A 16,106-nucleotide genomic window follows, 5' to 3' on the forward strand; every position below is an offset into this window, starting at 1 on the left:
CAATAAATCAGATTTGAGTGGACGACCATTAGTTATTGAACAAATCATCTTTCATGCATGCATACTAATTGTTGCAATATGTGTTGTATTGGGGCTTGATTACGGTATGAAAAGCACGTTATTACTCAGCATTATGCCAAAACCCAAAACCAAGAAGATTTGATTTACTAACAAAAAGCGTACAAAAAGGTGATTCGATCGAAATGCATTCTGAACAAGATATATATATATATTTTTTAATCAAAGATTATGATTGAATCTGTTTTAATACAACTCTTCACACGTGAATTTTAGGACATCCGTTTGACGATCCATTGCGTCTACCATTGGGTGCCATATCCCACAATGCACAGTTTTAGGACTTCCTTTTTCCTTTCAGCCATTTTCCGCCTCAGACGGTATGTGAAAATAAGCTCACTGTCTTTCAAACGAAATCGCTCTTAATCCTCCAATATATCAAAATGTATGTTACTTTTATGCATTTATTGCCAGAGTGTATGATGTTGTCGTTCAGAATATATGACTATTGATGAGTTAGTTGAGATGAAGGCAAGCCAGATAGGTTGACTGCTAAACCTTTCTGGGTTGCAGACGCATGTATGTCTGTGTTGTCAGTGACGTTACAAGTGTTTCATTGTCACCAACCTGTCGGTACTGATCAAGATTATCGACAATTAACTCCAATGATTACGGAGCCATTAATACAGTAAAATATACGTCTGTTTGTGTTGAAATCCATTGCTGCATCCCCAGTTAGCCTGGACGTGATGGCTAGCTAACTGGCTAGCATTTAGCCTAGTAAGCACTTCGTCAGCCATTTTTTCCACCGCTGGAATGGGCTGATCTTATTGCTAAATGTGATTAGCTTCTACATGTGTTAATTCTTCGTTTCAGGGAAGTAGGCAACCATGGCACCCAGCCGGAATGGCATGCTTTTGAACCCACACTTCCACAAAGACTGGCAGACGAGGGTGCGCACCTGGTTCAACCAGCCCGCAAGGAAGACTCGCAGGTAGGCCTTGACTAGTTACATTTGTTAAGTAAAGTATAATGGGGGTAAATGTTAACTTTTGGTTGAACTGTCTTACGTTTCAAACATCTGCTGTATGCCAACCTACCAGCTATTAACTAGCATGGTTATGTGATGTACCCAGTTGGTTAACTAGCTGTAAGAATTTATGGCTATGGTGTAGTTTGTTGTGTGCCTGCGGCTGTATGTATGTGATGGAGGTCATTCAAATATAACTTGATATATATGAACAGACTCCTCATTTTTCAGGCGAAAGGCCCGTCAAATCAAGGCTCGTCGTATTGCGCCACGTCCTGTGGCCGGACCCCTCAGGCCTCAAGTCAGGTGTCCCACCATCAGGTATCACACCAAGGTGCGTGCCGGACGTGGCTTCACCCTGGAGGAGCTCAAGGTAAGAGGAATATTAACAGTACATTTACTTTGTGAATAATAACCTCCAGGTTTAGGCAGTGTTAGTATGTTATGTAAGACTGAACAGTCTGAAAGATAGGTGTGAATTTATTGAATATATTTTGGCTTGCAGACTACTAGAACCTTTTACAGCAGTCAAGTGATGACAAATCTCCGGAATCTCTGTACCCCCTTGATGATTCAACTTGAACCTATTTGCTGATGTCTGCTTGTTTTAATGTGTGCTGTGCATATAAAAAAAAACTCAACTGGTCAGTTGATTCATAACATGGGACTCAAGCCAGTTATTAACCCATTTCTGTTTGACAGGCTTTTTTGTCTGAATGTAGCAATCTACTTGTATTGAGTTATGTGCAAGCCTTCACACTCCTAAAAGTCCAGGCGCAGCTAGCAACTAAATGCCCAACAGTCCTCAAATATTTGGTTCACTGCCTTGCATGTGCCTTGTACTTTAGGCCGCCGGTATCCACAAGAAGACAGCCCGCACCATTGGCATCTCAGTTGACACCCGCCGTCGCAACAGGTCATCAGAGTCCCTGCAGGCCAATGTACAGCGCCTGAAAGAGTACCGCTCCAAGCTCATCCTCTTCCCCAGGAAGGCCTCCGCACCCAAGAAGGGAGACAGCACTGTAAGTGTCAGTCGTAGAACGTTGGGTTGAGTGTTTAAAAGAATATGGGCACGCCATAATCGTATTGTCAAAGTGATTGCTTCATTTGAGGGTCAGATTATAAACATTGGCAGTGGAAGATTTCATCAGTCATGCGTAACATTGCTGTTAAACGTGATTTCAGAAAATGAGCTTATAACCGCGGCTGATTGAAATAATGAAACCTGGGTTGTGAGCAGCTCTTTCAGCAGTCAAGTGATGACAAATTCTCCGGAATCTCTGTACTACCTTGATGATTACATTTGAACCTATTATCTGATGACTGCCGGGTTCGTGTGTCTAGTGCCCATTCTGTAGTTTCTGAAACGGCCTGTTAGCAAGGAAGTTTTGAAGTTAAGGCGTGGAAATTGGGCTTCAAACTGGTCAGTGGCGGTTTTGAAATGTTTTACTGCATTTTGTGCAGAGTAACATTGATCTGCAGGCGCAGGGTCTGCATGGTTAACTGGACTACTTTGTTTACGTGCTCCGTTGTAGATGAAGTTTCAGTTGGTGTGCAATTAAATGTTTGAAATCTCTTCTCTTCACCCCAGTAGCATTTTTAGATTGACTGCACCGTCTTGAATGTGCACATGGTAGAAGTTACTTTTCCTGCGAGCATTAAAACCTTTCCCTTTCTCCAGGAGGAAGAACTCAAGATGGCCACGCAGCTCTCTGGCGCTGTCATGCCCATCAAGAATGTACGTATCACACATTCATATCACTTCATTCACCCAAAAAAAGGAAGTTTGTGTTCTTTAAAGTGAACTTAACGCTGATTAGGGTTATAGAATGTAAATGGGATGACCAGGTCATAATTGAAATATTTGGAGGCTGTATCTTGAGTCTATGTATTGAACACATGTTCAAGCTCTTTCAGCAGTCAAGTGATGACAAATTCTCCGGAATCTCTGTATTACCTTGATGATTCTCTTTGAACCTATTATCTGATGACTGACAGATTGTGTGCTGAACCTTAACTTACAGAAGTGGACACACAAATAATTCAATCATTGAGTAATAACATGGGACTCGAGCCTAATCTATTCATTATATTTGACTTTCTCTTTGACTGAAATGCCCTTCTACTCTTGATGAGTATATCTTTACATTAACATTGTGGTAATTGGGTGTCTTCTCCCTCTGCTGCAGGTGCACAAGAAGGAGAAGGCCAGGGTGATTTCTGAGGATGAAAAGAACTTCAAGGCTTTCGCCAGCCTGCGTATGGCCCGTGCCAATGCTCGTCTCTTCGGCATCCGTGCCAAGAGGGCGAAGGAGGCGGAAGCTGAGAGTATTGACAAGAAGAAATAACCGTTCCTTTCTATGGAACTTTCAAAAATAAAAACGTGTATAAACTTCACTGGTCATTTTTCATGTTTGTTACTATCTCGTCTTGTAATGTTAATTTTTTATTGCAGTTGTGGAGACATTTCTGTTCAATGGTGTTAAACACTCAACTTTGGTACGTTTGAAAAATATATTTTCATGCTTTAGTATTTCAATTCACATTTGATGGATTATAGAAATACAGGCATCAATGCTAATGTTAAATAGTGTTTACTGTGTTGCCCAAGAGACCAATGGATGGAATTTATCTTGCCCAGTCACTACCAGCAAGTGGCAGCTGTATTACATTGAAAATTCCTCACTCTGGCATTTTCAAATTGTATGTGGAAACCAGTCTCCTGAATGTGAAGTACACACTATGGAAGTGACATTTTCAAGGAAGTGGTCTTAACATTTGTAGGCTTTTTGAATCGTCTTCAGCGTGTCAAATGTAGCACAATGGTCCTCGAGCCCAAAAAAATCATGCGGCACCTGGCAGAAGTAAATTCATCCATAAACTATAATTTATCTTAATGTACTGCTCTTCATTAATGTCATAACCCCATTCAAAAGGTTAGGGGATGTAACGCAGAAGTGTTTGCTTTCAAGGGGTTTTTGTTTAGCATACTTTGAAATCCTAAGTATTAAATGGCTTCTTTCACAAAGCAGTCAATCTACAAATTCGCAATAGAATGTGGCACCCTTGGCTTGTCAGTTCTGGCTCTGAAAAGTGTACTGCTCATGTTAGTTTCACTGCTAGTTCAACCAGAACCTTGTGTGATTGTATGTTTTAGGGACTGTTGACCAATGCTCCAGCCTTCTAGTAGTTTATGAAAATGTGGCTGAGTTGTGTAGTCAAAGAATTGATGGAAAGGTTGATTGTGGAATTCCTAGATTCCCATCCTAGCCCTAAGATTTCCAGTTCGGTATTTATAGGGGTGTAAAACGCAACATGCAACAATTTAAGGTTTTACGGAGTTACAGTTCATATGAGGAACTCAGTCAATTTAAATCAACTCATTAGGCCCTTATCTTTTGATTTCACATTACTGGGAGTAGAGACTCATCTGTTCACAGATGCCTAAAAAAAAAGTCTGATCTCATGTGACCATTTGCCTCATGCAGCATGACATCTTTGCATAGATTTGATTGTGTCCTGTGGAATGTTGTACCACTCTTCAATGGCTGTGCGAAGTTGCTGGATATTGGTGGGAACTGGAACACGCTGTCATAATTGTTGATCCAGAGCACCCCAAACATGATCAATGGGTGACATGTCTGGTGAGTATGCAGGCCATGGAAGAACTGGGACATTTTCAGCTTCCAGGAATTGTGTACAGATACTTGTGTATTGGGGCCGTGCATTATGCTGAAACATGAGGTGGTGGCGGATGAATGGCTCGGCAATGGGCCTCAGGATCTCGTCATGGTATCTATGCATTCAAATTGCCATCGATAAAATGCAATTGTGTTTGTTGTCCATAGCTTATGCTTGCCCATACCATAACCCCACCGCCATCGTGGGACACTTCATAACGTTGACATCAACAAACCGCTCACCCACATGACACCATACATGCAGTCTGCCATCGCCCGGTACAGTTGAAACCTGGATTCATCCATGAAGAGCAGACTTCTCCAGCATGCCAGTGGCCATTGAAAGTGAGCATTTGCCTATTGAAGTTGGCTGCAAGACCCTGGTGAGGACACCGAGTACACAAATGAACTTCCCTGAGACAGATTCTGACAAGGTGTGCAGAAATTCTTCGGTTGTGCAAACCCACAGTTTCATCAGCTGTCCTGGTGGCTGGTGAAGAAGCTGGATGTGGAGGTCCTGGGCTGGCATGGTTACAAGTGGTCTGCGGTTGTGAGGCCAGTTAGACGTACCGCTAAATTCTCTAAAATGACTTTGTAGACGACTTATGGTAGAGAAAATAACATTCTCCGGTAACAGCTCTGGTGGACATTCCTGCAGTTAGCATGCCAATTGCATGCTCCCTCAAAATCTGATACATCTGTGACATTGTGTTGTGTGACAAAACTGCACATTTTAGAGTGGCCTTTTATTGTCCCCAGTACAATAAAATGTGTAATGATGCTGTTTAATCCGCATGTTGATATGCCACACCTGTCAAGTGGATGGTTTATCTTGGAAAATGAGAAATGCTCACTAATAGGTATGTAAACAAATTTGTGCACAAAATTTGAGAGAAATAAACTTTGTGTGTGTGAAACATTTCTGGGATCTTTTATTTCAGTTCATGAAACATGGGACCAACACTTACATTTTAGTCATTTAGCAGACGCTCTTATCCAGAGCAACTTACAGTAGGGGAAAGGGGGAAACCTAGTCAGTTTTACCTCTGAATCAGAGAGGTTGTGGGGGGCTGCCTAAATCGACATCCACATGTTGCTTTTATATTTTTGTTCAGTATACAAGTGCCTTCGGAAAGTTTTCAGACCCATTAACTTTTTCCACATTTTGTTACGTTACAGCATTATTCTAAAATGTATTAAATAAAAAGAATGAATCAGCAATCTACACACAATACCCCGTAATGACAAAGCAAAAACAGTTTTTTAGAAATGTTTGCAAATTTATTAAAAATAAGAAACAGAATAACCTTATTTACATAAATATTCAGACCCTTTGCGATGAGACTCAAAATTGAGCTCAGGTGCATCCTGTTGCCACTGATCATCCTTGAGATGTTTCTACAACTTGGAGTCCACCTGTTGTAAATTCTATTGATTGGACATGATTTGGAACGGCACACACCTGTCTATATAAGGTCCCACAGTTGACATTGCATGTCAGAGCAAAAACCAAGCCATGAGGTCAAAGGAATATTCTGTAGAGGGTGCCATGAGGCACAGATCTGGGGAAGGGTACCAAAAAATGTCTGCAGCATTGAAGGTCCCCAAGTGGCCTCCATCATTCTTAAATGGAAGAAGTTTGGAACCAGCAAGACTCTTCCTTGAGCTGGCTGCCTGGCCAAAAAGAATTCTCAGACCATGAGAAACAAGATTCTCTGGTCTGATGAAACCAAGATTGAACTCTTTGGCCTGAATGCCAAGCATCACGTCTGGAGGAAACCTGGCACCATCCCTACAGTGAAGCATGGTGGTTGCAGAATCATGCTGTGGGGTTGTTTTTCAGCGGCAGGGACTGGGAGACTAGTCAGGAACAAGGGGAAAGATCAACGGAGCAAAGTACAGAGATCCTTTATGAAAACCTGCTCAGGACCTGAGACAAAGGTTCACCTTCCAACAGGATAACAACCCTAAGCACACAGCCAAGACAATGCGGGAGTGGCTTCAGGACAAGTCTCTGAATGTCCTTGAGTGGCCCAGCCAGAGCCCGTACTTGAACCCCATCGAACATCTCTGAAGAGACCTGAAAATAGCTGTGCAGCAACGCTCCCCATCCAACCTGACAGAGCTTGAGAGGATCTGCAGAGAAAAATGGGAGAAACTCCCCAAATAAAGGTGTGCCAAGCTTGTAGTGTCATACCCAAGAAGACTCAATGCTGTAATCACTGCCAAAGGTGCTTCAACAAAGTACTGAGTAAAGTGTTCGAATGCTTATGTAACTGATTTATTTTTAATAAATTAACAATGTCAACCTGTTTTTGTTTTGTCATTAGGGTGTACTGTGTGTAGCTTGAGGGGGAAAAAAACAATTGAGTCAATTTTAGAATAAGGCTAACCTAACAAAAGTGGAAAAAGTCAAGGTGTCTGAATACTTTCCGAAGGCGCTGTACCTTGACATTCTACCACCACCATTGTATTCTCATGCACCTGACTGACACTTCTGCACTGTGAGTAATATCCTGGGGATGAGATTATCACCACACTAATGGCAGAATCTGTGGTAACATAGGACAGTGCAGGTCATACAATGTCTTGGTAAAAATAAGTTGGTGATAAGGTCTGTTACGAATCCCTTTGGCCCTGCAGTCTAGGGGGGGGATGGCAACGAGACCGTAACATAAATCATGCAAATTATAATAGTGATAAGAAACAGTGAGAACCAATAACCACAATCTACCGTCAAACTCTAATGGTTTATTTATAAACACACGGTAATGGGGTGTGAGAAAAGGGGCTGAGCTGGACCCAAGCAAAGAAACAATAATCCAAAAACACCCCTAAACTAGACTAGCCTACCTCAATAACAGCTAGCTAACTAACCAAAAATACAGTGGGTGGTCCGCCCAGTTCTAACTAGGGTACTTAGACAAAGTATTCCTACGGGTAATGTATGCCCATGGGCGACTTGTCTTGGTACCCCCTTTTCCCACCAAACAAACAAACAGTCAAACAATACTCACAGGATTACCAGACAAATGTCACATGCAGTTGCAAAAACAAAAGAGATCAATACAGAGAGGGGGACACAGAGAGAGTGAGAGAATGAACACAAAGATTGATCTGGGGAGAAAACAACTGACTGGGTTTTTAAACCAAGGGAAAGGGGCTGTGATAGGTTGAGGGAAAAGGAACATGTGTCTTCTGATTGGGGACTGATTGATGACTGATTGGGGAGTGATGATTGTCACCTGTGAGGGGAGAAGGAGAGAGAAGAAACACACACCGGATACATACACAGGATACTTGTATCCGTAACAGGTCTGACAGCATTGTTCTTATGCTCCTCTGATAGAATGACTGCCACAGCATGATGTCTTTTAAGGTTACTTGAATGTCAACTGTAGCAATGTATGCTATAATATCAATTATACTTAACCAATAAAATGTACAGGAAGGCAGCCTTGAGGTGTGTGTGTGGGCGATACCTTAAAAATGAATGCATATTAAATTGAGTGTATGCAGGCTTTGTATGATGTCATGTCTCTTGATTTGCTGGGCAGTGGGAGTATTATGCAAACATCACATTTCCTCTGCTCCTGCATACTCTGTCAGCCATGACAATCTCTGACCTGAGCAGAATAAAAGATCCGGTGAGAACCGCACAAGATTCTGTCTCTGCCAGGTGTGCTTCTTTAATGTCTTCTGTTCTGATTATTTGCTTCAAATTGTGCTGCTGGTTGTTTATTCATGTTCTGACTTTGAGTGTTTAAACTGTAAGATACTCTGTTCGATGTAGCTTTGACTTAGTCTTTCCCCCAAAATAATTTACTAGTGTTTGTTGAATGTTCTCCCCTAGGCCTGTATCATAGCCTTAGGATCCAACAGGAATTGATTGAAAGGTTTATTACTGACAGCTTTCATATTAGGTCAATCAATGAAAAGTATTGAGGTAAGAAGAGGATAGGCTTCATTTCCAATTCACTGAGCTATATTTACATCAACTAGATCATGTTAAAACAAAAGCACACCAAACAGATTAAGTGGAAATTCGAGCAACCATAGCCAGTATGGGAGCCTCTAGAATCAATGAAGTATTGGGAGTTTGCCCCAATGTGTCTAGGACTATCTTAACACAGGGGAACTACTGGGTTGAGGATTACATATGAAGTTACACAAACTCCTCACCAGTGCCTGCACAAATTCAATTTTCATGTTTTCCATTTTTGAATGGCAGGAATCGTTGAAGTTGGTTGGTATGTGACTCTCGTTATCAAAATAGTTTTCTGTTGAAAGCAAGCAATCCATTTTTACGGGAAAACATTTGAACTCCACAACAGCGTAATGTCTGCCTGGGAGCTAGAGTGGTATAAACAGCTAGATAGCAAGAAGACTCTTGATAAAGATATGCATAAATACACAGGAAGTCCAGAGAGAGAGGCTTTAGTGTTGGCACAGCGGCAACAGATGGTTCTGGTTAGGAGCTACAGCATAATGGAGCTCAGGTGTATGGCCTAGGGCACTGTTGGTTCCTACTCGCAATGAATTCCCATCGAGTTTGAGACACAGGAGGTGAGAATCTAAGACGATAGGGTAACCATTCTTTAGGCTACAACTGCAATAAACCATCTTGCTACCGTGGCATCAAACCCCTGTCGTTGCCATGTTAATTCTGGTATTCATGTGAGCTTCTGCACATTTACTTATAAGAATTATAACAGAAAGGAAATCAGTGATCACCATCAGAGGGTCATAGGTCAACGAAGCAGCGCTATCTCTGTTTTAAAGAGGCAGAAAGGGAGGATGTTTCCTGCTGCAGGGTTTGTTTGATGTGATCATGATGAGGGACAAACAGCCCAGTTAAGTGAATAATTAAAATAGAGCCAAACGTTTAGTTGAGTGCTGTTTGAATAAGTAGCTCTCTGCTCAATGCTGATTAGCCTCCCTATTTGCTGCCAATAGTCTTTCCGGAGGCCTAGTTTTTATAAGGAGCAAGACCTCAACTGTGTACATGTGGAGTGCTCCTTGACTGGCCACCTCTGAAGGAGGGGCTCAGTGAATTTAGCAAAGCTTCTCTTGTAATCAACAACAGAGCCCGGAGGATGTATTGCCACCAATGATGTTGTATCCCTCTTTAGAGAACATTTGGAGAGGAATTGCTAAATCAGACATTTTCTCTGCATCCCAGAATAGGCTTTGACCTTAAGCAATGGGAGCAGGCATATAGTGTACTTGAATTCTTTCATCCAGCCTATTGTCATCCAAGTGGGAAGGCAGAAAGGATATGTGCTGTAGGCGGGACCCCCACCACTTATAATTGCTACAGTTAAGTGCTTTGAAAGGAAAATGTACAACTCTGAATACACTTCATTGTCAGCTGGAAAGCTATCATGTTATATAATCTTTAGCCAGTTTTAGTGAGTTCACAAAAATGATATGGGCCTTGTGGGTGGGCTGAAAAAGGCTTCATATGAAGAGAACGGGTAGAGTGTATGTGTGGGTGTCAAAGGATTTTAAAACCTGCCCAACACGCTGTTGATATTCAGATCATTATAGCATTAGCTATAGCCCTTTTATTGGTATTAAATAGTCTTAAACATGTTGTTGTGTGTGTGAGTGAGAGTGCAAGAGAGGGTGGCAGAGGTAGCGGTTGGGTGAGAGAGCGAGAGTATGAGACATTGCCTGTTATTTACAAGAGTAGCACTGACTGCGATTCATCTCCATTGTTTCTCCGTTAGAGCTCAGTGTCACTTAGGGTCCTTAGCTGTCTGGCCAGCCACATCAGGGCGCTCACACACAAAACTTGTTGTGCCATCACCTGAGGATCTGTCTAATTCAATCTCTGCTGTCTGGCTGTCAAGTGTCTCCTCCTGTGTTTCCTGGGGTTGTAATTATTGACCTCCGTGAAAGACAGCAGTCCTGTCAGTGATACTAAAAGTCATATCTAGCCACTGGGAGTAATATAGTTACATTGTGTCATACTAATAGGCCTATTACTGAAGGGAGAGACTATGTATCTCTTACTTGATGTAATTGAGTGAATATTTTGGGGTGGATTGCAGACAGTTATTTTGCCTTTGAGCTGAGCAGATATGATCCGGCAACAAGGTACAGTGTTTGCAATGTTTGATAAGCAGAGATAAGCCAGCAATACAAATGCAAGACATTGGAATTTTGTGGGGGGGAAAGCCTCACATTGTATGTGGACAGTATAATATGTAGCCCATTAGAGTTGAGGAAAACATTTGTGGTTGTATATGTGTAATCTGTATGCTTTTAATTGTCTGTTGGTCACTGTGGCTGTGTTTTATTTGATATATCGCAGGTTAAATCAAAAGGCTAATCAACAAATGCGTAAATGCTCTGGTGGTCAATTTAGCTAAGCCTCACAGGAAAATGAGCAGAAAGGTGAGCTGATTAGTGTGGAACAGCCGCCAAGAGAGAGTGTTCGTGTATCACTATTGTGAACCGCTGTCGCACCTCTACGTCTCCCTCCAGCGGATTCTGGGGACATTGCGAGCTTTATCGGTGTGGTTATCACACACCCCTCCCTTGCTTCTCCCCCCTTCCCTCCACTGTTCCTGAGTTTCGGAAAAATCAAGCAGTGTGTTGAAGGAAAGGTAACAACAAGTGTAAATCCAGGGGACCACGACAGGTAGGAACAAGCAGCAAGAGATTGAATGTATTATTTTGAAGCATATGATGCAAGTTTCTGAATGATTGAGGTAATCGAACAAAATAATGTTATTGCAGAGTATTTTTGGAATAGTATACGTTCATGTGGTATTGTTATATCATTCATTGTGAAATGCTTGGATTCATTCAGAGGTTGTGGAGGTGCATCGATAAACGACCAGTTTAGCCAGTAATATAGATCAGTTTATATATATTTTGTGATGATAATTGAATGAATAAGGCAGTCGCGCTTCTCTCTGTCACCCTCAACAAATCATGCTATAGTTATCGCAGGAAATTATTTAGGTTGAGACCAAAGTTAAGAACAAAATCTTTATGAGTTGCTTAGTTGGATAAAAGTCATGTCAATTACAATTGTACAAGTCGTGAGTAGTCATTTATCAAGCTTAGCTGTCCATAACTGACTGTCTACCAGATATAACACAGTATATATGAAATGGACGTGCTACGCCCGGTTTAACATGACCAGGGAGGGGTGTGTGCCCATGCAGTTGTTGGTTCATGTGTCGGACAACAGGTTGTAGACATATTGCTGGTCAATAATAGGTTATGAGAATCTCTTTTCCACATTTTCGTTTTTATCTGTAACATGTATAGATCAGCACTCTTCTTTTTTGCATTTATTTTCCACCATCATATTTTATGTCATTGCAATATATAAACAAATAATTATAAGAACATGGAACCAACTGAACGTTACAAGTGTTGGACAGATTATTTCGAATTAATTACAACTTTCGGGTTATTGGTTGTTTTATAGTAGCCAATGATCTCAATATGTGTTCTATTTTATGAGTCATATGAGCCCTTATCATTTGTTGTTATTGTTTCTAACTACCTCGTCAAACACGTATGATTGCTGCCAAGGCGCCTGATCTAATGTAACATAATTGCTTCAACCGAGCCTCACCCCACTGGAGAGCAGCAGCCGAGTGACTGAAGGTCGCTGTCCATTGGCGGTGGTGCTGAAATAGGGCAATGTGGATTCTTGCGCCTCGGCAGGCTTTGTCACTTTTATATTTTTTTACTGAGTAGCAATTCACCTGTTATTATTCAATCACCTTCATAGCCTACCTCATATGCAAACTTCTTCTGGTCGGATCTTGGATTCTGCTAATATTTATTTGGGTACCTGTAATTCGCTCCTTTAAGATTACGATGATGTTAAGGTTCAATAGCATTTTGTTTGTGGATATATGCTATTTTGCAGATACTTAAAGGCCCAGTGCAGTCAAAAACGTGATTTTTCTGTGTTTTATATATGTATTCACACTATGAGGTTGGAATGATACTGTTGACATTTTGAAAATGATTATGCCTTTTTAATACAAAAGCTGTTTGAAAAGACCACCTGAAATATCAACCTGTTTTGGTGGGTTTAATGTTTTGGCCTGCCTGGTGACATCACCAGGTAGTAAATTAGCCCAATAAGAAAGACAGTTCCAAATCTCTTTGCCAATAACATCTAATTTTCAGATTTCCCCACTCAGACCACTCCCAGACAGTCCTAGAAAAATTATTGCTTTAGAAATTGCTCTTTGCTAAGAAGCTATTTTTGTTTATTTTTGACCATTTTAATTGAAAACAATCACAGTAAGGTACTTTATTGTTACTCAGAAATGATTTCATATTGAGATAAAAACACCTGCATTGGACTTTTTAATTTGTGTTTTCTTTACATAGATACAGTACCTGTGTGGACTTTGAAGAGAAGGATGATCGGGAGCCCTTTTTTAACCCAGTTGTGATGCTCATGGACAACTTTTTCATGAAGAACACATGAAGACACATTTTGGCTAATCCTGAATCGTAAGTGACTCTCCACAGCTTTCTGGTCATCTAATCAAGACTCCCCAGCCTCCATCCAGCTCGGCCCACCCTGTCTGTTATCGCTGCAGAAATTAAATGACACCTGCCTTCATCTCAAATACAGACCTCTGAGAAAACTCTTTTCCCTTTTGTAACATTCACTACCAAGTCCAAGGATCCATTCTTCTCTTCTATGTATCTAACTCTGTGAGATTTTAGTGCCTCGCTCGGCTTGAATCCCTTTGCCATCCCTAGTAGTTCCCATTACTCTGAGCTCTCGGCAGCACCCACCATCTCTTGCTCCTTACTGGTTGACACCTCGGGTCCTGAGCCAGGATGAATGACGTCCAGGATGCTACCTCCCCAGGGGCCGCCCTCGGTGGCCCTGTTGCCTGCGTCTCCAAAGTGGAGCTGCGCGTCGCCTGCAAGGCCCTGCTGGACCGAGACACACTGAACAAGTCTGACCCATGTGTCATACTCATGGTGCAGAACCAGGGACAGTGGACAGAGGTGAGTACCACCCATCCCCTGTATGACCCCAACCTACTGGCCTGGTAAAGTCTTAACTAACATAGTTCACTCCATAATGTACTGATGGTATGAACAATAAGTAATGGATGTTGATGCTAAAACAACTAAGCCTGTGAAGCTCACACCCCAGTAATGAGCTGCATAAGTATCTCTATGATGTTGACATGTAACATTGGGTAGTATGACCCCAGTTTATTAAAATAACAATGATTCGTGTCTGACGGAGTTCGATAGCATGAGGTGAACCAGAGTGAGTGCTTGTTTCTACTGAATGGAAGGCATTGTCACCTAGCAGGATATGGACGGCACAGTGGGAGGGGCAGCCCTCTCTCCCCGCCCTCCATTTCTCCATATCAAAGCTGAGCCACGTTTGGAGGATTTAAAAAATAAGTATTATCTGGAAGGCAGTGGTGGCTTGAAGACAGGAGTGAGATTTAAGGTGTGAGCTGTTTGTGTGAACGTGTCAGACTGAAGGATGAAATCCTAATCCTGCTCCCATTATCCCAACAGCTGGGCAGTGCACCAGATCACAGAGAACAAAGTAGAGCCAGGGAGAAGTGGCATGTCTGGTGCTGGCTTGGTGGTATTGCTGCCGTCTTTTCTTTTTAAATGGATTCTGATTTATAGAGTAGCTACCTAAAACTGAATTGGAATTCTCAAACAGATCACCAAGAACATTGTTCATCGGAGGAGGGAGGGGGACAGGAAATCTTATTTTCCTTTTCATGCTTCTTCCTGTACTCTCCCTATCTCTTTCTCGCGATCTCTTTCTATGTTGCAGATCATAGTTTCTTGTCTGTCTTGGAATTACACTGGTACACTATCTGCAATATGAGCTGGGGGTGTGTGAGCTATGAATAGCATATTTCCCATGATGCAGTAGTCCACTATAGTAGTCCACTATAGTAGTCCACACTGATATTCTGTATATCTATAAGGCTGTTTGAATTATAGGTGGTTGTTAAAGAAATCCATATTTGTTCCTTCATTCCATTGCATTCCCATATGAGATGGGATGATTTGCGATGGGATGATATGAGATGATTTGAGATGATTTGAGATGGGATGATATGAGATGGGATGATTTGAGATGGGATGATTTAAGATGGGATGATATGAGATGATTTGAGATAGGAGGATTTGAGATGGGATGATTTGCGATGGGATGATATGAGATGATTTGAGATGGGAGGATTTGAGATGGGATGATATGAGATGGGATGATTTGAGATGGGATTCCAGCCTGGCACTGCTGATGTATGTTGATATGAATCCGTGGTAGTAAGCACAGAGGCCTACACTTCCCATTCCCTTTTTAATTAAGCCATGCATTAGGTGCAAAATATGTTAACAAAGTGGAGGACCATAAGGGTGTCTGTAATGGTATGTAACGATGCTTGTTGTAAGTGTATATACTGAGTGTACAAAAGTTGTAAAATGTTTAATTCCATGTATTACAAACATGGCACAAACATAGCACTCATTTCAGACCTGCCAGTGGTGCTATAGATCATAGGAAAAAACTAAAAACAGAAAGGAAGAGTCTTCTAATTAGTATATTGTAACGAAACAAATATCCTCAATCTAAAAAAGTGTTGGCACAATATAATATACACTGAGTGTAGGAAACATTAACCTGTACGGGATCGGTCCCCCCCCCCACAGGACGGTTGCGCTAACGTGTGCTAATGTGATTAGCATGATGTTTTAAGTAACAAGAAAATTTCCCAGGACATAAACATATCTGATATGGGCAGAAAGCTTAAATTCTTGCTAACTGCACTGTCCAATTTACAGTAGCTATTATAGTGAAAGAATACCATGCTATTGTTTGAGGAGAGTGCACAGTTATGAATTTGAAAATGTATTAATAAACCAATTAGGCACATTTTGGCAGTCTTGATACAACATTTTGAACAGAAATACAATGGTTCATTGGATCAGTCTAAAACTTTGCACATACACTGCTGCCATCTAGTGGCCAAAATCTAAATAGCACCTAGATTCCTATGTCATATTTGGGCTTTTCTAATGCATTTCAAAGATCTTTTACCAGCTCTAATGTGTTATATTCTCCTACATTAATTTCACATTTCCACAAACTTCAAAGTGGTTCCTTTCAAATGGTATCAATAATATGCATATCCTTGCTTCAGGTCCTGAGCTACAGGCAGTTAGATTTGGGTATGTCATTTTAGGCAAACATTTCAAAAAAGGGTCCGATCCTTAAGAGGGAAACCCTGCTCTTCCATGACATAGACTGACCAGATGAATCCAGGTGAAAGCTATGATCCCTTATTGATGTCACTCGTGAAATCCACTTCAATCAGTGTAGATGAAGGGGAGGA

The 16,106-nt window shown here is 41.5% G+C and overlaps 2 protein-coding genes and 3 non-coding genes across 6 annotated transcripts in view; all 5 read left to right on the forward strand.

Annotated features, from left to right (window-relative positions):
* The first annotated feature begins 307 nt into the window (after positions 1-307).
* rpl13 (ribosomal protein L13) lies at positions 308-3,445 on the forward strand. Its single transcript, XM_029767415.1, has 6 exons — positions 308-398; positions 895-1,012; positions 1,280-1,421; positions 1,897-2,070; positions 2,730-2,786; positions 3,238-3,445. The coding sequence occupies exons 2-6, from the start codon at positions 909-911 to the stop codon at positions 3,394-3,396; spliced, it is 636 nt and encodes a 211-aa protein (XP_029623275.1). The 5' UTR covers positions 308-398; positions 895-908; the 3' UTR covers positions 3,397-3,445.
* LOC115204817 (small nucleolar RNA MBII-202) lies at positions 1,582-1,660 on the forward strand. Its single transcript, XR_003880485.1, has one exon. It is a non-coding gene; the product is annotated as a small nucleolar RNA MBII-202 (small nucleolar RNA).
* Positions 2,306-2,389, forward strand: LOC115204815 (small nucleolar RNA MBII-202). The gene has a single exon (XR_003880483.1). It is a non-coding gene; the product is annotated as a small nucleolar RNA MBII-202 (small nucleolar RNA).
* Positions 2,974-3,055, forward strand: LOC115204816 (small nucleolar RNA MBII-202). The gene has a single exon (XR_003880484.1). It is a non-coding gene; the product is annotated as a small nucleolar RNA MBII-202 (small nucleolar RNA).
* A 7,753-nt stretch (positions 3,446-11,198) lies between the features above and the next one.
* Positions 11,199-16,106, forward strand: part of cpne7 (copine VII) — a 38,341-nt gene continuing 33,433 nt past the window's right edge. Inside the window, exons 1-2 of one of the 2 annotated variants that reach the window (XM_029767417.1) lie at positions 11,199-11,447; positions 13,102-13,737. In XM_029767417.1, the coding sequence (XP_029623277.1) occupies positions 13,564-13,737 (174 nt within the window). In that variant the 5' untranslated portion in view covers positions 11,199-11,447; positions 13,102-13,563. The remainder of the gene's footprint in view (positions 11,448-13,101; positions 13,738-16,106) is intronic. The other variant, XM_029767416.1, reaches the window with a different exon arrangement.

Source organism: Salmo trutta, chromosome 12 (genome assembly GCF_901001165.1).
Source record: "Salmo trutta chromosome 12, fSalTru1.1, whole genome shotgun sequence".
NCBI lineage: Eukaryota > Metazoa > Chordata > Actinopteri > Salmoniformes > Salmonidae > Salmo > Salmo trutta.

Bases quoted from the DNA above. Each gene is read 5' to 3' on its own strand.
- rpl13 (XM_029767415.1), top strand. From the start codon at position 909: ATGGCACCCAGCCGGAATGGCATGCTTTTGAACCCACACTTCCACAAA. The intron at 1,422-1,896 runs GTAAGAGGAATA...CTTGTACTTTAG, and splicing joins TCACCCTGGAGGAGCTCAAG to GCCGCCGGTATCCACAAGAA. The intron at 2,787-3,237 runs GTACGTATCACA...CCTCTGCTGCAG, and splicing joins CTGTCATGCCCATCAAGAAT to GTGCACAAGAAGGAGAAGGC.